At 37.7% G+C, this 22,239-nt stretch overlaps 1 protein-coding gene across 8 annotated transcripts in view; it reads right to left on the reverse strand.

Moving 5' to 3' along the window:
- The window catches only part of SOX6 (SRY-box transcription factor 6), a 231,865-nt gene that overhangs the window by 115,115 nt on the left and 94,511 nt on the right, over positions 1 to 22,239 (reverse strand). For 7 of the 8 annotated variants that reach the window (XM_053449751.1, XM_053449746.1, XM_053449750.1 and 4 more), the window contains 2 exons: positions 19,392 to 19,629; positions 12,236 to 12,446 (listed from right to left, as the gene is read on the reverse strand). In XM_053449751.1, coding sequence (XP_053305726.1) covers positions 12,236 to 12,446; positions 19,392 to 19,625 — 445 coding nt within the window. In that variant the 5' untranslated portion in view covers positions 19,626 to 19,629. The remainder of the gene's footprint in view (positions 1 to 12,235; positions 12,447 to 19,391; positions 19,630 to 22,239) is intronic. The other variant, XM_053449747.1, reaches the window with a different exon arrangement.

Here is a 22,239-nt window from a genome sequence, read left to right on the forward strand (position 1 = left end):
TGGGAGTGGAGTTAGAATTTGCTAATCTTAGTTTCCATTTCTCCCTTTCAGTTAATAGTAGATATTCATTAGAACCCACAAGCCGTAATAAATTATAATAATTTCAAACAAGAATTAAATTACTAGGTACCTTTTGAAAGAACCATTTTTTTTTCTTTAAACACCCTATAATCTAACTGTCACTTTTAAATTCTATTCCCAATCAACTCCTCGGAACATTCACATTTATTCAACTATGTTAAATTAATAAAAGGTGTGAATGATGCTGACAAAATTGATCATTATTGCTCATGTAGATTTAGTAAATTATAAGGCAATTTAAATTGTAAAAATGAACTAAGGGGGGGGGAACTATTTCTTTATAAATAAATTCTCTTTTTCAGCTTTCAATATATTTAAAAACAGGTATTTGGGGCGTCTGGAATATTTTAGTCTGAAATCCTTTGCGCATTTTAATGATCTGTCACAGTATCGTACACTTTGCCTGTGATACCCACAAAATCCTCTATTTTTTATGGGAAGTAACCCATCAATCAAATCCGCACAGTGTCAATCCAACAAGTGTAATATTTACAGATATGGCATGATGATGTCATACATATCATCCTCAAAATTTGGTGATTGCCAAAGTACCATTCCTTGGTTTTCTAAGGGGCCGTTGGCATTTTTTATTAAATATGTTACTATTGACTGCAATGGATAACATTGTAGCAAAATAAAGAGAGTTGCTTTTCAAATAGTGCACAGTGTCAGCGAGCGGCTGCAAAAGTCATCAAGACACAATATGGAAAAAAAAAGAATTTAGAACCAAAAAATGGAGATTGAATAGACAAATATTATAAAGATTAGTGCAAGGAACACATAGCATTCTCTGTTCATCATGCTGTGCATTTTCTTACATGCGCAGCTTGGAACTGTCAGGGTTTGACCCATGGGTTACTTGTTGGGGTAAATTAATATTAGGGTAAATCGGGGAATTCTCATATTCTGGAGCTGACTCCTAGTAACTTGATAATATTTGAGTATCCCAGTTGTATTATTTCAAAGGAGGAGAAATGTTTGAACAAGAGGTCATAATCTAGAGGATAAGATGCTTAGAGGGAATATAAGGAAGGTTTACTTTACTGAAAGGGTAGTAGATAAGGGGAACAACTTCCTAGAAGACATGGTAGAGGTCAATACAGTGAGAGATACGCATAAGCCCCCTGAATCTAAGACGAGACCAACGACTGATTAAGGTTTGAGTCTTTACAGCAGGAAAACCCGGCTGCTAGACGGGGGGCCGAACGGGCCGATCTGCCGGCAGTTAGCTACATCAATCCGTGAGTTACTTAGAGGAACTCAATTGGCTGTTAAGGTCTAACGTCTTAAAGATTCTCGGCTCAGTACATTTTCCAAGTTCTCGAGGAAGTTGATCCGGAAGCTACTGCTGCTTCTATCAGAGAGTAGATCGAGGTCTTCCAGCACCCACAGGGTTAAGACCAGTTACCCCTTTTCTGGGAGCACCTTGGATAAATCGACATCTGTTCTCATTTATTCTCATTCTGAGTTTTGTAAAAAAAGAAGCAGCACCGGCATAAAAGAGCTTGGATATTTTGAGAATGGGCTTGAGTTCACAATGACAGATTTAGAGCTATTAACAGGATAGGTTTTCAACGTGTCAGCGTTTCGTTCTGTAAATGACGCGAAGGTTACCAATAAAAATAATTCCACGAGACACTCATTCCAGCTATTGGGTCTGGCAGAGGCAACATAGAGAGATAATGTATTTAGTCGGGGCTTTGCTTCATAAACGTGCAGACTGCCCCCATTAGTGGTGAAATTTTATCAACGAGGCAAAAAAAAACCTGTATAGGTAAACTGAGACCCCCCTTGGCAATCATTATGGCTCATATGGGGCTTGAAGGCCAACAGCTATGTAAAGTTAGCTCAGGATAATGAGACATGCAGTCCTAGGGCCTCCATTGGCTGGACGAGCATGAGAGAAGAGGTAGGTAACAAAAAAAAGAACAAAAAAAAACAATCTCATCTCCAAGAATTGGTGAAAAAGTAACACTTTCTGACCAAGGGAATCTATTTTGGGAAAACTCATGCATCTAAGACAGAGCTCAGCCAACACATACATCACTCCATGACACGCGTGTAACGCGATCTCACATGACGTCAAGTTACACATATAGCTGTAAAAGGCATTTGGTTCCAAAGTGATATGACTGGTGCGATCTCCATGGCAACCAAGTGCATGTTCACGATTTCACCATATAGTAACAGAATTGTTACCAAATAGTAACATAGAAAAAAAATAAATAAATAAATTCCATCGCGTCCGACCTTGGGGCAGATTTCCTACTTGATCTACCGAGATCCTGATCACTTGGAAACACCAAAACAAATCTGTGCTAACTTGCCAAACTTGATTAGCAAACTTCTACGCTAATCCAATTTATATATTAATGCACAGAATGAGTCCAACCGACATCCAGAACCGCAACAGAGGTCGAGATTTTTCCAAGGAGGAAAAAAAAAAGGACTCAATCCAGGATAAGCTTATGAACCCATTGCTGGTCTGGATTCAAGTTTAAATCTATCTTGAGCCCCTCTCCACCCCTAATTGGAAATAAGACAATTTTTTCCCCTTATTAAAAAGGAGATAATTGTCGTACATGCGCTGGAAGCTTGATTTACGATGGAAATACCAGTTATCATGCGGAATAAATGCACCTTGGGCTCTGCTTATAGAATTTTGCCTTTTGTTTCATCCCATTAAGGTGGAACCGGTTGAATTAATTGGGATGCTGAGAATGGTTGAACTTTCCAAATTGGTATAATGTACATTTTGGATTAGAGCAGAAAATATAATCCTCCACTCGGGTCTCTTGGCCAATGTCGGAGAACGCTGCCATGTGGTTTGGGGCCAAGATCTCATTGAAGAGGCGACAGAAACCTATTCAACAATTCTGTTTCATGCCTGCTCCTTAAAACGACAGAACTTGTCAGAAGTAATAAAGTGTCGGCACTCCACTCATGACACAATTTCAATTATTATAATATGAGTTCTTTTTTTAAGTGTCAGGGTATATCCTTCATAAAAACGACGCAACTTTTCGTTAAGTCGCTTAAATATGTTTCGTGTAAATGTAACCATTTAGAGATGGTGGCAGCTGAACACCAACTTGACCGGCTTCTTACGGCTTTTGGTTTTCCTTGATCGTGCCAGACTGTAGTAAGGAATCGGAAAAAGTCACCAAAAACCAAAAACTTTGCACAATGAAGAAAGTTCTCTGATCAACTCTACAAAAAAATTGTATCAATACAAGTACTGACATAACATTGAACTTAACGTCAAACTCTCGGGTCTGAAGGAAGTCCTCTAAACAAGTCCTCTAAATGTATCAATACACACGCTGGTATAACACTGGCTTCAACGTCCTCCATCTACTACAATCTATGCCAACAGCAGAAACCCTTGGCTCCAACAGCATCTCTAGTGCACCATCTTTTATTTGAAGGTCTTCTCTACATGACTCTTGTTTTGGTTCCCACCAATCTGTCCAACATGACACGTCATATGCTTCTTCCTAAACTCCTGTCCAACTTTAGTGACTCAGGGTTCCTTGTGTCCAAGATGATGTGGTGGACCAAGATAACGTCTAAGCATAACAAACTCTTTGGTATCTACAAAGCTATCTGACCTGCTTTCTTACCAAGGACTGATAATGTCAGGAGATGGATGTCACCCACCCTTAAAACACCCAACAACAAAAAATACCATCTATTATCAGCTTAAAGCAGGTGAATTTCGTAAATTTTGTAAAACCTACTTGTCCTATAACTTCAATTATCAATGTCTATAGGTACAAAACCGTGTTTTAATCTTAACATTGATCAGGATTTGGGGCTGATAACCAAGAAACAATGGATTTTGGGCACAGGACAAATTATCGGTATAACATGTTAAACTTTTTGTCTTATTTTTGCCAACACGTGGTCTTCACAGAGCAAACTGAAAAAGAATGGTGAAATTTATCAGTATATTATTTATAATTCTTTCCGCGTATGATAAACTTTTGATTACATTTGAACGTAGTCAAATAAGAAGTGGAAAGTCTTGTATCTTTCGCAAGCTGGCCAAATGCCCACAGACTACGGCATCAAAAAAAAAAAAATGTCTGCCCCACAAGTCGGCATGAGGTTTGATTGGCAGGCGTGTGGCTTTTGATGGAGTGTCCTAACAAGCCGTCGCTGCTACTGTCTGTTTGGCTGAATGGTTCCCCCGTTACCTATTCAAACAGAAGCGACATACTACTGCTTCTTGCCTTGGCTTTAACGGCGCTCAGAGGGGGCTACTTTGGAGACGCAATCGCTGATGAAATAAAAATTTGTTTCTTTTCCCAGACAAGCAGGTTGTCTGAATCAAAATTGGGCAGGACCTCAACGTTATTAGGAGAGGATATAAGAAAAAGACAGACAGAAGCTGAGTGATGTTGGGCCAAGACTTGTGGCTTTTGGGGAAGCAGGGAACAGAAAAGCCAGCGCCGGTCCGAAATGAGCTCTGACAACTTGGCCATATTCCCACGACTACGGGGACGCTACTTTAAGACCTTACTATTTTCCCTTTTAAGCATTCAAAGCAACTTGTGTTAGAAAAGAAACTATAAAAAAAAGAAAACTCTAAAAATAAAATCAATTTTTTTCCTGAATTTATTAATAGATTTAAAAGTATATTGTTTATATAATTTTCGGTTATCTGAGCTTCTCTGACACTCAAGGAGTTTGTGCGAGCTGGGGAAATATTACTGAAATCTACCAGAAATAAAAAGAATGTGGCTTTGTTAAAATGAGGATTTTGTAACCCAGGATACATTGTATCAGGGCATGGCTATAGGAACCCGATTCAATAACAAAAACCTTGGAAAAATCAAGATTAGTCACCGAGTTTACTTTTAATATTTATCTAAAACAACTTGGTTCTACACACACGCATTCAAACACAGGATAAACCAGCTAAATTCAGTAACAATGTATCACAACCAACTTTGGGCTATTTTGGGGCACACTACAAACAACGATTCTGTTGGTTCAACCAAAGACTTCTTATTGAACAAAGGAACTAGTAACTTGAAATTGAGACAATCTCAGCCTATAAATAAAATGAAACAATTGAGGGTCTTTTAAGGTTCAGAGATGGTCCCAGAAACCCTAATCAAATCCTCTGCTGATTTCTGGAGCTGCTCTTTCAGACTCTTCCGGGGCGGATGTCATATTTGCTCCAGACTTGACAAGTGCTCAGGGAGGAGATGACATGTTTGTGTAATATTACCATGGAAGATGTGGACAGAAGCCAAGGTTTGCAGAAGACCTTCTGTGTCCATATCGTCCTACATCCAAGCAACATAAAGCTATCGTATTGAATAAAGGTGTCTTCTGGTGCAACAAAGTTACAATGCGACCCTCACTATATGTACCTGCCATACTAATACTTTATAACATCACCGAGACCCAAACAGCATGTAAGGGAATACATTGTGTTCTATTCCTTGTAAGAAACACACTGAGGTCAATGACTACTACGGACTAATTTTCCCTTTATATGCTGCACAACCCCCATATGCAAATTAATCAAGAGTAATTTATTTGCATATTTAAGTTGTCATATATAATTACAGCATTTTTTTCATCTGATTTCAAGCATTTCTGGGTGTAGATATAATAAAGCCATGTGCCTACAAATACACCTCTGAGTGAGTAATTATTGTATAACTATACTGAAGGAAACTAAAGTATATTCAATGCATATTGTATATGTGCCAATAGTCCATGTTTAGGTTGACCAGTCACTCCTTTCCCCTCCCGATGCCCCTCTCTTCTCCCCTGATGCCCCTCTCTCCTCCCTCTTTCCTCCCCTGATGCCCCTCTCTTTTCCCCTGAAGCCCCTCTTTCCTAGGAGGTCAGAATGTTTGCTGGGTATGGGGGTATCGCAGGGTTCTACAGCCCTAAATGCCCCGATAATGTGTATAGAAACAGCAGGAAACGGCTTTATAAATTAAACGGGGTAATTAAATGCATCATTCTTCTTATAAATGCCCCACTCAGATACACAAATACCCCCACCCTTTAGCCACGCCTCTAACCACACCCCCTAAAACTGTGTCCCCTAAAAGTTTCTCTCCATTTGGAATGTTGGCAGCTATGCTTTTTACATGAGAACATTGCGCGTTTTCACAGATTAAATGTCACATTGTTATCCCGTCATTATGGAGGTCATTGGAAATGACTTTGTGTTATTATTATTTTAACTCGCTTTTTAAGGCCGTTGTCAATGCCAAACCTCTGCTCGGGCTGTCCTTGTCTGTGATTTTTTTGTATCTGTCGAACCCATAAATAACGTTATATACGAGAAAATGGGAAAACGAATCTGCGTTACACTGGAAATGAGCTCATAACCCTAATACCCACGCTTTACATAGACACGTGAATCAACGACAGACTTAAAAAAAAATGTTAAAAACAATAAAATTCTAGAAAAAAAAAAAATTGTGTGTCGAGGGCAGCTAATTAGCTGCGTGACTCAACTGGCCAAACAGCATTTTTATTATAATTTAAAAAAAACACACATTTTACTCCGGCAGACATTTTTATCCCGACGAGCTGGCGGTAAAGACTTCTCACCAAATAATACATTTACAATTTTCAGTACATAAGCAGAGGACATGTTTTTATCCGTACTTACAGCAAAGCCTCTCTCTAATAGTGCTTTTATAGGTAAGGTTAGTATTCGCTCTAATGCAGTGCCCTCTGTGCAAGTAGGCCATTTTCATTCATTACCGCGGTCAAAAGCACTTAAGGCACTTTCAGACACTGTTGCAAAACAGCAGGGACGGCAGGGAAAAGTGAAGCTAACTAAAACTTAAGTTCATCACCACGAGAAACCTAAAGTTCTTCTCCTAAACAACTGGACAATTCACTTGCATAAGTGGCCTCTGCATTTCAATTTCCAGTATTAGCAAATTGAGCGCGTTAACCCTTTATTTGCCGGTTCGGCTGCGAGCCTTCGACCGAGGGGCCTGAAGAAGCTTAGAAAAAAAGAACGGTACATCAACAAAGCCAAGGGGCATTTCTGTGGCCGACAAACCAAAAGGGTGGTTTAACCGTTGTTGGGGAGTCAAAAATGTAACAAAAAATGTGTAAAATGAGTTAGAAGATGAATGAGAAGCTCAAAGCAAAGCCATTATCTTCAAGGTTGGGTCTGGGCATTATGCAGGCTCCAGGGTGCAAGGTCTTCTGGCTAACCTTTGACCGGTTCCAAGGCTTGGTTTTCACGGAACCTTTAACGTATAGCAGTGGAACGGAACCTGGATACATAATCAAATAACTAGTTACAAATGTATCCACCGTCAATTGTTTTCCTGAGAGCACTTTTCATTTGTTTCATTTCCAGATTTATTGAAAACCAAATCTTTGAGAAAGTTCTCTAAGGATTGTCTAATCAATGAGAGGAAGATTGAGGTGGCCCTCAGTACCATCAACAAAGGATTTTTTTGTTTTTTGAGGGGGGTAATGCACTTAAAAGGTGCTGTTCTACCAGGTAGGTTGAATTTCACAAAATTAGCTTGGATAAAGGAATAGAGGAGAAAAAAAGAAGATAAGGAGTAGAACTGCACTCTGCTTATTTTAGACCTTCAAAGAAGCCACCAAGGCCAAGCTCATGGGGACGATGCTGGGGGTTCCCTGGAATGAACATGTACTGGTTGGCTTGGGTTCATTGGGATAAAATCCTGGCGGCTTACCCCAGTATCGTAGACTCACCTGCCTGAGTACTCAACCTAAATGCCTTGGGTTTCAAGACTCACGCCCTACTGAACCTTTGAGGCTTTGTCTCAACAGAAAGGCTTGCCGTTCCCTTCTCAGATACCAAATGTGTGTAAAGCCCGGATAATAAACGCGTAAACATTTCATAAATAAGAATGGCAACGTTTTGGTGATCTCATCGTTCACGCCGTGATCTTTGGCACTTTATATTTGGCCGAAATAAATTGAAACATAGACATGCGAGGGATCTCCTCTGCAATCACGCGCTTAATGCATGCAATTAGAGCTTCGATACACAGGTGGTGTGATCTCTTTTTGCCCAAATTAGAATTTCTGCTCTAAGTCGCAACTTCTGCAGTCTCCGAAGCCCGTCGGCACTTAAGGGGTTTATGAGACATTCAGATTCTGGGATGGATAAAGCCAGATGACATGCTGTTAGAGTGTTTGATGCCAACTGTTCCATGCTCTTGCACTGGCATCTTCTCTGAAGGGAATCACTTGTGTACCCACCCAATTAGACATAAGATGAATGCCGTCGTGGCAGTAATTTGGCAGGAAAGTCATTTTCAAGAATGACGGATGCAACTGTCGGCAAGAACTCCATAGGGCCGTATAAACCTCATTCAAAAATAAATAAATAGAAAAGATAAAACTAAAAGAAAAACTCATTTCAGACAGGACAATACATTATTATTATTCTCTATTATTTAAATAATTAGCATTTTTTTAAAAAAAAATGATTTTAAATATTCAATTAATCCACTTGTTCAATTTTTTTTTTTTTTTTTTTTTATATTTTTATTTACAAAACTCCAAAGCTTTTTTTTTTTGTGTTGGGAGGATTTATTTTTAAGGCACAAGTGATTTTTTATTTTTTTTGCATCTATATACAGGATACCGTAGAAGGTTGCGTTTTATTCTGGTGTAAGGCAGGTGTGATATGATCCAGGGGTATGTGGGCAGGTTTCAGATCTTGGAAATGTCAAAAAAAGAAAGAAAGAAAGAAAGAAAATGTTATCGATTAGATTCATCAAAGAGATTTTTTATCTCGTGATTCCGATTGCCTTTTGCAAAAAAGGACAAGTTCAAAGTGAAAATGAACAGAATATATAAAGGCATAGAGCACAACGTACACGAGGGCTAAATACCCTGCTCGTTAGGTGAAAAAATATAGACTTTATATGAAATCCATACGCATCGCTATTCCTGGTGTTTATGTTTGTTTCTCCTTTATGCGGGGAGATCTATTTATTTATTTATTAAAATATATATATTATATTGTTATAAAAATATATTTTTCCTATTCCATTTTCTTATACATTTTTGTACAGTTTCCAGTGAGAGCGATCCTTTCAAATGTATTAGAATCTTAAAGTTAGCGTTGTCACTTTTTGCTCATTATTACCTTTTTTCACATTCTAAACTAGAAAAAGAAAGCATCCAAAAAAATGCACAAAAAAAAGTCTAAAAAAAAAAGGAGTTTGTCAGAAAAGCCAAACTTCTTTTTTTTATGAGCCATTTTTAAAGAGCTTGGAAACGTCACTTTGCTTGCATTGCAGTCCGATATACGGATTTTAGGAATGAAGCCAATCAAAACGGAATTATACATTTTCTTTAACGCTTTCAAATGCTGTATATTTCAGCTGAAACAAATCGTTACATTCTCTACCTAAAATAAAAACCAATTTGGAATGTTGCTACCAATAATATATAATACATAATATAATTTAATATAATACAATAATATATAATATAACTATATGATAATAATATAATTTACTACTCCGTTCCGAGGAGGAAATCTTTCCGGAACATTAAAAAGTAAACTAAAAAAATTCCTCGCCGCTTGTATAGGTCCCAGCCTCGGAGAGTGGAATTACATTTTAATTCCCAGTAATGATGTCAATCTGTTATCTCTGTGATAGATACATTATTTATTGAACTATGGATAGCTCTAGGTACTTATCAAAAGGATGAACAGCCCTTTTATAAGAGCGCGCTCCGCTCCCAGTATGGCGCGCGGGGAATTGTAGCGGCTGAGGGTGTATTATTAAAGAAAGATTAAAACATCTGTACATTATTCTGAAGGACTCGCGCTTCGTTTTACAAACAGACGCTCTCCTAATAGAAGCGCCACTTGACCACTTAAACAGCTACAACAAGCAGATCTCAGCAGCTGGGGTAGATCCTCGCAGGCAAAACCTGTTGACCTTATCAACTTCGCCTCTTTAAATGAAGTCCTCATTGAATGACTTCTTCTGAAACCCCCACGAGAGACCTTGTTTAAAATTTACAGGTTAAACATTTCCGACAATAATAAATAACCTTTTTCTGGATTTGACGGATCGGAGACAAACAGATGGAGCCCCCGAAGAAGCAACGTTCTAAATATCTAAATTTACCCATAAAACACAACAGTATTATTATTATTATTATTATTATTTTATTATTATTATTCTTTTATTTTCATAGGGCTTCTTACAGTCCATACAAAGGGTCCAAAGAAAACTAGAACTGAGAGACCAAGACGGCCCGATACATTAGGGAAAGACGGCCCCGCTGGCAGACATACCTGCGGCTTCTTAAAGGGCCGGTTTAGAGATACATTAATGTTACTGCTTACATTCCGTTCAAATGAAAGATTGCTTTAAGAGATATCCTGTATATAAATGTTATTAAGTTCAGTGTTATTCTTTTGATTTTATATTATAGGAGGCGCCTATCATTTCTGGTAGGTGAGTTTTTTTTTAAAAAAAAACTCCCAAAAATCAACAACGATACACTTTTTTTTTTTTTTAATCCTTTTGTGTTTCTCTTTTAATAACCGCTTTCTCTGAAACGCAATAAAGGGCAGAAAGCTCAAGTCTCGCGGCTCTCATTGTGCGACTTTATATAAAATCCATGTCTTAAAATGTATTGTCCATTGGAAGCCATGACAGATCAGGTCCGATATATTCTACCCTCAATCAACGGGCAAATTCCCCTCGTCTCCCCTCGTCTCCCCGGCACTTAATGTTCTCTCCAGCCATAACGTGACAACGACCTCTTACACCCATGATGATAAATTGTCTTCTTCTTTACCACCTACCATCCCCAGCTCAGCTACCGTTCACCGAGATCAGACCCTTACAAAAAATGACTGCAGTTTTTCTGAAGTAATACTGCAGTTTTTTGGACATTACTGCACATTTACTGCAGTTTTACTGCATTTGTACTTCACTGTACTGCAGTTTTACTGCACATTTCCCGCACTTTTTTTTAATGTTGCAAACCTACAGTTGTACTTCAAAGTACTGCAGCTTTATTGCATTTGTACTTCCGTACAAAAAAAATAACTGCAGTACAGTGAAGTACAAATGCAGTAAAACTGCAGTAAATGTCCAAAAAACTGCAGTATTACTTCAGAAAAACTGCAGTAATTTTTTCGTAAGGGACCTAAAGACGCCTCTCCATTCATCGCTTATCTTATATTCAGCCGTTCGTAACTCGGCATCGTAACCTTCGTAATAAAAGAGTATCGGCGGGAAGCAGCGCTCGCGTGATGTTATTAGGATTGGTAACAAAATGACGTCCCACCAAGTGAAGTATCTGAAGTTAATAAGACGTTAACTTCCCGCTAAACGTTTTCATTCGACCGTTAGTGGAGAGAATCGAACGAACTATAGCCAAGAATCTAAATCTCAGTATGAACAGTAATTCTGAAGTGCAGGAAATGGCTTGGTTGCTATGGCAACTAAACTGCTTTTCCCACTCTGCGTCAGAACTGCCCCTTTCTACGCAATTTCTCATTTTTCTAGAAGGAGAACGGGTGGCCTCTCGTTTTTTTTTATCCAATAGGATCCCCTAAATATTTAACAATTTTGAAACTTTTAAAGCATTTAGGAGTCTAGTTGCAAATGTGAAAAATATTTCCCCCCCCCCATTTTTCGCATTTAGGAGTCTAGTTGCAAATGTGAAAAATATTCCCCCCCCCCCATTTTTTGCTAAATTGTAAACTGGGCTTTTTCTTGCCTTTACGGCCGCCGTGGTTCTCCAACGCGTTTGTGGTCCTCACCATGGTGTAGGATGGACAACAATAGGCCTTTTCGCACGCCTTAAAAGAAAGTCAAACTCTTTGCTTTTTTTAAAAAAATACAGAAATAATTAGTCGATAATCTGCAAAAATAAACTATATTTTTAGTTTTATGCCCTGGCTAAAGTACGGAAAGTTTAACCGAGCCAGAAGAACAAATATCTTGTGTATTTCAAACAGCCATCGCCATGGTAACATACGGATAATCTTTTCTCAGCTATTGCCAATTATACACTTCTCAGCCTCTCAATATCCTACGCATTTCTTGTAAGCCATGGCATCTTTACAACAACAAAAAAAAAAAAACGAGAAAGAAAGAAGAAAATATCTGAGGATTTAAAGAGCCACGCTTACCCTCCTGCTCGGTCCTCGTCATTTCTTCCAGTTTCTTCTGTTTTAACGTGTCCACCACATCGGCCAAGCTTCCTTTGCGTCGTTCTGGCGTTCCAAAATTAACACTGGTCATAAGATCGCTTCGCTCACGAGCCCCTTCGTCAGGCTTGTGTGGTGAGGTAGAAGTGGTTCGGAAGGAGTAGAAGGAACGTAATTTATTGCTCTCAGAGTCCTGTAATAGCGGATAAAAATAGGGAATAAATAAAAGAAAAAAAGAAAAAAGAAAAAAAAAATTCTTAAATTACCAGACTATGTATTTTCAGCATAAATGTTCATGAAAAAGCCTTTTATTTTATTATTTTGTATATTTTTTTTTTCAATGGAGGTAGTAGAATAAAAAAATATTCCATTTTATTCAATTATTAATTTTTGGATGCAGATTTTTTATTTTTTTGTGCATTCCCAAAAGTCTAAAAATTTCAAAACCATGACTATTTTACCCCTTCGCGTTTCGCTAACCTATTAATTATTTATTTATTTATTTATTTATTTTAAAGGAATCTCCCAAACTGCCTGATGACTTTTGCTCCATCCAGTGGCATTTTTTTTAGTGTAGGCAAAAATTCAAGGGGTACATTATGCCTCTGGACCCCCCATGATGAAGGACACTGTTATCTATTTATGAACCAAAATTTTAAAACACAATTCAGGTGAAATAGGATTAAACGTAATTAAGCCCAAGAATATTTGGAGCCGGGGATATATATGGGTTGGATTTATTTCTATATTTCCACCATCAGCCACATTAGCAATTCACTGACATTCCTACAGAAAATAAGTAAATATATATTTTTTATATAATTATTTCTGCAGCCTTGCATCACCAATAGCTTCAGCGTAGAAGGAGACGGCCTGGCCACTAAAGGGTTAAAAAAAACGTCCTTTTTTTTGAGATTCCGCAGCCAAATTCCCCCCCATTCACTCTTTTTTTTTTTTTTTTTTTTTACTATGGTATGTTTTTTCGCTGTCGCAAGGTTTTCTTATGACAACCCCAGAGAATTTTTGAGTGTTTGATGTGAAGCTGTATGCAAATCTCCAAACTTTGATCCGTTGCGTACGCGATCAATTAAGAAGAACGGAGTGAAGAAAGATCAAATTAAGACAGTCTTTTTCTGTTAATAGTCATTTCTCTCCAAGAAATCATATGATTATATTAAAAATGATAATTAGGTTTTGTGTAATAATACTGACTGAATATTAAGTGTGCCCCTATTTCTCCTGGTTATATCCCAAAATATAAATGTTTAAAGAATAGCGGTAGAAACACACACTTTATATATATATGTATATACACATTTTCTGTTACCCACAATTATAAAGAATTTTAATAAAATATCTGGGGAGAATATAGAATTTAGCTGGAAAAAGACATGTTTACAGACCAAATAATGTTATTTCCATTTTTTGGTTATTGATAAATCATACATTTTTTATGATCATTTGCCCATTTCATTATGAAAAAAACCTCATGTTTTATTTTTTTAAAAAAATGTTTCCTTGTCATCGCAGCTCCAGTTACATTTATCCCAATAAATGCAGATTTTTGTGTTCGGTCAAAATATTGTCACTTATTTTTTGGGGTAAAATGCAAATTGTTTGGTCACAACATATGCTTTATAAATAGTTGGGGGGTTTTACCGTGCTTGACTAAAAGAAGCACCTAAGAATATTTTTGTGATATACGGTGGAAGGTTTTTCATTGGAGGATCTCGAGTTGGATATCATCAGACTTGTTTATTGTAACAATGTTACAATGTGATGTCACTTCCTGGCCCAATGTTCATCTTACCACCAAGAACGCAAAAGCATCGGGACGGAACTAGAAACAAATGATCTTCTCGTTTAGAATTTGAGGGGAGTTCTTTGTCTACCAAATTATCTGCAGGCTTTAAAGGGGAACATCTGCGAAACATGGTCGGTTTCAGAACAGTTGAAGGCTGAAACGACCCGGTGTCCAAACCGGTTCCTTCCAAGCGTAGATTCTAGCATGATGACGATATAAAGTATCAATGTATCTGAACACATTGGCTACAATAATAATTAACATCTGGCTGCTTTTGAAGAGGTCTATGTCCAAGCCGTCCTTGACATGCACATTTCCAATGTTGGTAGGAGTTCAGGCAGATCCATCCAATAGGAGTTAGACGCTCCATGATGCTTGTCTCCCATTGGCTGCTCTACATTCCGATTCAGATCACGATCGTGTAGGAAGTACTTCCTAGTTAATATATATTTTTAATAATGGGATATTATCCTAATAAATGAAATTGTTTTCCTTGCTCTCGCCGTTCCTTCCTTTGCAGTCGGGGCAGGAAAGGGTCGGTGTTGTCACCATCGCGGTATTATCAGCGGGCACACGCGCCACGCGCAGGGACTTTTTCAATTTATCACATTTCTAAGTGCCAACACTTAATGGTCGGAGGTTATTTTGTATCCAGTGGCTCGACGGCCGCTCTCTTCTGTGTTAAAGCGAAATCTGCACAAATTGCTCTTATATTTACAGCCTTTTTATGAAAAAAAATGTTTTTCAATTGAGAGGCCGGGGTACGCACCGCGGCTTAGGTGACACTAAACAAATTATATTATTGCCCTTTTTATCCTACCTCCTATTATATAAAATTATAACTTTCAGGGATGGCTGTTAATATTCACAGATTTTTCAGATCCTACAGAAGAAGCACAATTTGTGTCGCTGTTGCTCTAGGGTTCTTTTTTTTTTTTTGTAATGATTGCCGTGTTTTCCCAGCCCGTTCACCTTTTAGGTAGTCAGATATTATTTTCTGTATACGTAGCATCGTTCTGATTATACCAAGATAAAAGGTCGAGGCAACATGAAGGGCAGAGTTGGCCCTGTATAACGTAGAGTTAATGTGAGACCTTCTGCCATTTATTAATTATGCATTATCCAGGGCCAGCTCGGCCCTTCCTGCAGGAGAACTCACCAGGGTCGACCGTTCATTACGCAGCGTGAGGTCGAGGAGATGGGGCGCTCAGCCTACCTGCAAACCCCCAGTTTCCCTGTCTACCTCCTAAACCATTACTCCATGCAAACAAATTCAAACCCTTTTCAATGTATGGGATAATGTTTTTTTTTAATTGATTTTCTTTCCCCCCAAAAAAAGGGGATACCGATTCCACTGATTGGTCTGGCAGAAAAAAATAATTGCCCGTAGAAATGGGTCAACGGAAAATCATGCAAGCTCATTTTGGGTTAAAATGGCGAGAGTTTTGTTATTTTTGCCAAATGAAAGTGAAATATGGCTATAAAGAATGTATAAGAGTCTGAAGCCAGGCCAGGAACGCCATTCACCTCTCCCCCCCATCTATGACCGGTCAGCCAAGCGGATATCGTTGTGGGAGTTCATGCTGAATGCGTTATCTAACCAGCCTGCCCAGGCCACCCTGCGAGCTCTCATGCCGGAAGGCAATGGATTTGGTAAAGAACATGTATTAAAACAATATTTTTATGCTCCCCAACCTGCGCCTATGGGTGGGTTTTGGTGCCGCGCTCTCCCCCTCTTCAACGACAGCAAAGAGATTGATTAAAAGTAGCAAACTTTTACTGATACATTTTCCCTTCCTTCCCCAAAACCATTTTGAGACTAGTTTTTCTCCTAAAAAATAATATTGTTTTTCAGCTTAATTCAAGGCAGCGATGGAGGGGGGGGCACACAAATAGTTTATTAAAGAAAAAAAAGGCATGAAATATCCAGAAAATGTGGGTTTAAGGGCTTGCATGCCTTCCGATGACAGCTAAGGGGTTAATAAGTACATGTATTAAATAATGTGTGGGGTTTATTTTTTTGCTTTATTTTGGGAAGGGGAGGAATAAATGTTATTTGCAAGGCAGGAAGGTATTAGAAACTTCTAATGGCGCCGGTCCAAATAGATAACCTGAAGAAACGCTTCGGAATGTTGCAAACCTTAAGAGAATGTTGAGAATATGTTGGAATTCTCTACTTATGATCAGTTTTATTATTATTATTATTGAAAAAAAAAAAAAGAACCGGACTGATTACGATACATTTCACCCTAAAATAATGCTGAACTTTTATTTTTTCTGGCTGTCGGATTAAGCCGGAGAGAATGCATCATCCTCCTGCTGCAGATGCATCGGCGGGTCTGCCGTTATATCTGTTGGCAGGTGCTCAACACGCAACACGGATAATAGCACATTAATGAACAAAGCGTGTTAATCAGGGGGCCCGTACCTGACGCAGGGAGGGTCTAATAGTCGGTTAATTTCAAGTGATCTGCGTAACAAGACATCTCCGCACAATAGAAAATTAAGCCGAATGAGACAGGGAAGCAATGGCGTGTATTATATGTGTAAATGTTTCCAGCCAGTTGACAAATATTAAGACAATCTGGGTATAAAATCCTGGTTTGAGGCACAGGAAATATTTAATCCTTTACAATAACGCGGATATATGAAGAGCACGGAATTATGTTTTATCTTTCTACAGACAGCTTCTTATGGCGGCTCATTAAATAATAATGCCATTTTAGAAGAATAGGCCGCGCTTGTTCTGCACCAAGACAGCCTTATGGCTAGGCATGCCGACATGCTATAGAGTAGCTTCTGATGACTTCCTTTACTATAAACGGACTTGATAACCCCAATAGGACGAAAATACAAACACAGAACGTCCGTGTTAAAGAGCTTAATACGACAGTAGGCACTGTACGATGTGTAAAGGGAAGGTATCGTGGTCCCGGATCACCTAGCCAAAAAGAATGCATATTAAAACATTACGCAATCTTTAATGATTAAATAAAACGGTTTAAGGGGAGGCTGCAGCTCCAGAGTTACAGTTTCCCTCTTCCGTGGCCCAGAGATTTTCTCAACGGGATTGGATGCTTAAAGCAACCAATCAGTGGCAGGAAAAGCACTTTTCACACATTGGCTAGTGGGGTCTCATTAGACACTCCATGATGCTGGAGGAAACACATCTCCTGGGGGGGCAGAATCCCCCTATGAACTTGCAAGGGGGGACCTTTCTTCCCCCGTATGGATGAAAGTGGCCGGAGCGTCGGTTTCAGCTTCCTCCTGGGCTTCTAGCCTCCGTATTGTTTTGCTCAGTGATAAAACAGCCGAAGGATGGGATTCTTTCAGCCCCGGCCAAGGCGGAAATGGGATTTTACTTGTAACAAACTGTGGGATCCGTCAAATAAAAAGGCAGCTCAAAGTGTAATTCGGGAGACAGATGATGTTTCCTATTTGTTAAATCCTTTATTAGCCCGTATAAATACACAGCTGGGAAATAGCGGCGAGTGGGAGTCTAAACCAAATATTTTGGCTCGTAGACACCCAGCACACACAGCGTCCCATGTGGAATGATATCTAAAGGGAGTTGGATGGAAAACTCTTTCAGCCAATACATTTTTTTTAATGATAAGGCACAATGGACTTTAATCGTCTTGGGCGTTGACTAAACGGCATATGGAGCCCCAGGGCTTTATCGGGAATGGAATTAAAAGATATAAGACAACAATGTATCCAAATATAAATGTTTCCCCCTTAAAAAGACAGAATTGCGGAGCATGTTCTCATCCAGGGGTGAGAAGTCTGTTCTTCGAGGATCTAAAACTCCAACAAAGTCATTCATACAAATTAAAAAAATTTAATTTTTAAAATAAAATCCAAAAAAAAACAATAGCTGAACACATAAAATGAACATTTCCGGAAAGAGTAGGTTTTTAGAATAACGAGCTGTGTATTTGTATATATATATATTATCAAAGGCAAAAAGTCCAAAAATTTCCCCTTTTCTGCTTTTTTTCTTTTGGGTCAAAAACATATTTCATTGAAAAATATTTTTTAAAAAATATTTAAACATTACCAGATATATAACAATAAGGTGGCGTTTCAAATGCACGATAAACTAAAATATTGGCAAAAACGTAATTTTTTATTTAAATACTCCTGATTCAGAACTAAAAAAAATAGAAGAAAATTCACTCAAAAGGTCGTAGTAAATATATGTGGTTGAAAAACATTAATTTGTAACCAGAGGGTAAAGGGCGAAGGCGGTAAGTTAATTAAATTCATTTTTTTTAACGTATTTGGAAATATAAAAGTTGCCATAAGTAAGGTATACAAAAAAAATATTAAGACCCCCGCACAGAGGAATAAGCCGGAGAAGAAGCTTCAGTGGCCTCTCGATAATGCTTCTTCTTCTCCGAGTCATCCTCGCATACAATGGGATTCTTGTAACATGGAAACTGATCACGAGGACCTGGAGGATCTGCTTGTCACATTGTAACGGCTGCTCCAGAAATGCTTAGCTCACTGTTTATGGAGACGCAGCACTTCTGTCATGTCAAACATGTTCTTAAGACAGAAACAGATTGCCTCTTTAGACTTCTGCCACCCCGAGTGCCTAACGTGGCGTCCTGATTGAATGATAGACATTTCCAAGCGAGGAACTTGCACCTGAAATGGATAAGGCTACCAAACCGTCATCAATCACCCGCGTCTTGTGGACACCGTGATAAATACTGAGCGTGTCTCTCGCAGAAGATAAACTCATCTAATGACATCACCTTTCCAATGGTGAATACTTAACAAGATTAAACAATCATCATATTGCTTTCTCTCCGATAATAAAGGCAGGGTTCACATGGTAACGTTTCATTTGGAGCTGGGTTCCAATGCATTCAATTAATATTTCTCATTTTAATTGGGTTTTTATTACATAGACACTTAGATTGCTCCATACGATGGCTCGTCGAAGGCATTGGCTTTAGACTGCTTAGAAATATATACAGGAATTAACTTTTTGGGAAAACCCCACTTTTTTGGATTTAATGACATATTCCCAATTACACTCTTTGCCCCTTGGGCTTAGAATATCTTTAACATTTGTTTTATGATATACTGTCAGAAACAAAAATTGGCGTGTCAGGTGTTTACCCAAAGAGACCCCAGAATAATGAGTTCCATGACGGGGTAGCCGAAAACTTTAATGGAAAAATATTAAAAGAAACTGATGGACCTTTTTAGAACAATTGTCCTTTCTTGATATTCTATTGGCTGTTGTAGGGATGGGATAAAATAATCTTTTGCTTACTTCAGCTTAGTCGTGACTAATGTGATGTAATAAAGGTTTCTTACCATTCTATGCTGGGAAGCGATCATTCCGTCCCAGTCAACGTCAGTCTGCATATTGGGTAGTGAAGATAGCTCCTCGGGGTGAGGTTTGTTCTGTATTAGATTGTGTAGAGGCAGGCAGCTGCCCATGTGTTGATCGTGGTTCTCTTCCATTTCCCGTGACGCTACGTCCCCTGTTACCTCTTCCTCTCCATCGGTTCTACATGTGAACGGAGAGGTGGCTTGCTTGGAAGACATTCTTCTAAACAGAAACATGAGATGGACATGTCAGGAGCGGCGATGCCAATGAATTACATTGTATATTTACACACGAAAAAGGTCTAGTATGGACGTCTGGGGGGGGTTTGGTTGGAAACAATGTAACAAGAAAAAGAGTCTGAACATCCCAAAGAGTTGGTCATGGTTGGAGCAATGGCCTCCACCTCAACATAGACGCCTGGACTTTCCTATAAGGTACAGATAAGTCTGCAAGGAGACAGATAGAGCCATTTACGACATTTTTAAGACGGAAATTAATTTTAGGATTGTTCTTCATAGGACAATTTTGGGGATTGTTTTGGCCATGTTAAAACTGTTGAGTTTCCCCCCCCCAAAAAAAATCTGTTTCAGAAGATATATTTCTTTTGAGCTAGAAGTTCAATAATAATGTCATACAATAAATGGATTAAATACACAAGCCGGACGTATTTTGTATGTTTACGAGAGATTTGAGACCTCCTAATGTCGGAACATTTTTTGATACATAGATAAGAATGAGCTTAAAGTAAGGAACTTTTTTTAATGGCATTTCATATAAAAAAACTTACAAACTGTCAAAGTAAGTATAATTTTTTCTCTCTTTTTTTGTAGACTCAGTTCTTCAATTAATCATAATTTGTTGGTTTGGAAAAAAAAAAAATCAAAAACCTCCTTTCAATAATTTATGTCATTTTCCTGCATTAATACTTTTCCACATCAATGCGTTTCATGCTTAAACTTATTGTCATGGGACACCATAAAAGCAGATTTGGTCTTATTTTATTGATTACAACAGTGTTTTATTTCACAGTCCATGCATTCATAACACAAGCGAGGAATTTTTTTATAAAAAAAAAAAAAGCAAAACACGTTAAATTTTAAAACGGGCTTCTATGTTAGCTTGTTAAAATGTTTTATTTAATGCCTAGAAACTCATTAGTAGAATTACAGTCAATAAATTAATAGATCTTAAGATCTTTCAATATGTAAGTTGTACTTCTGAAGTACAGAGAGCTCGTTCTCGCAAAAGACCTCATTACTAATGAAACACGCAACAGAATTTATTTTTTTTTAAGATGAACCTTGCTGAAGTTTGTGATAAAATATATTTTGTGTTCTTTACCAAACCAAAAAAGTTAGTTTAGGATTTTTTTGTTTTAAAAGTATCATTAGAAAGAAAAACTATTGTGGTTTAGCTGTTTTGTATATAGAAAAAAAATATATATATTTATATATATTTTATTTTATATATATAATATATATATAAAAAAATCTAACAACAAAACATACAACATATCTACATCTAATATTAGAAAAAAAATATTATTATTATTATTATTATTATTATTATTTATTGTTTTATATAGCCATCATATTCTGCAGAGCTGTACAAAAATGTATAAATTCCACAGTAATGTTGAAAATGAACCGGCATATAATATTATATTTTTAATATATATATAAATATATATATATACATCCAAAAAAATCACTTGATAATGGACTGTAAATTTAAATCCTGAAAAGATAACCTTTTAAATGATGTTAAAAATCTCATATATTTTATGTCCTAATCAAAAGATAATTAAGTCGCTTGCATTTTTATGTTTTTAGGTGTTCAATATTTACAGGGAAAATTGTATATTTTTAATATATAAGGCATTTAAATAGTAATAATAATATTATTAATAATAACAATAATAATAATAAATAATTGTTTCATATGTCTGGATTTATAACCACATTTTTCAATAAACATATAATTATACACTAATAAAGGTTTTAGGATTAAAAATTTTTTGGCTTCTTTTTTTAAAAATTAAAAAAAATAAGATTTAAATACTACAGCTTTTTTATATAAATTGTGCTTTATAGAAGGTTTTTTTCCTGACTGTTTTCTACATATCTCAGCGCTGCAGAAGCCGTAAGCTCTGTTAACAGGAATTGAAACATGGCTCTACATTCACGGAGAGAGCTATTGGAAGGCTGATTTACGAGAACGCTTTTATCTCACAGCTACTAAATCTGATAAATGAAGCAGACCCTCCAGACCTGGAATCCCCAGAAATCACCCCAGTAATGTCAGACTTAAAAAGCCCAGATCAGGGCATTTAGAATGTTTTTATCATGAATTATATCCTGTCGAGAGTCAAGCACCCAGCGGAATCTCACACAATGAAGATGTCTGCGCATTCCAGGACCTGAAGAAGGGTCTCGGACATCTGTGTCCAAAACCACATGTTCTACCTGCATCCATTATATACAAAAAGGCTTCGGCAATGTCTTATTCTGAATTATTTTTACATGACATTTAGGGGTTATACATGCGCTAGAGTCATTGGTAAGACATTAAATACGATGAAGCTTGTTATATAAAGTAATGGAACCCGGTGACCCAGTTACTTTAGCATCCCAGTTGACCACCCAGAGGTCTGACGAAAGGTATCGTTAAGAGCGTAGCAGTGGAACCTTAACTTAAATACACATGGAAACCTTAACCCAAAGCCAATACAAAAGCCACAGAGTCATTGGAACCTTCAAGTCTGGGCTAAACAGATGTCTTCTGTGAGGTGGCCTGGGCCAAGTGGTGGTCCTCCGTAGCATATGCCGCAAT

This window comes from Spea bombifrons, chromosome 10, assembly GCF_027358695.1.
Source record: "Spea bombifrons isolate aSpeBom1 chromosome 10, aSpeBom1.2.pri, whole genome shotgun sequence".
In the NCBI taxonomy this organism is placed as follows: Eukaryota; Metazoa; Chordata; class Amphibia; order Anura; family Pelobatidae; genus Spea; species Spea bombifrons.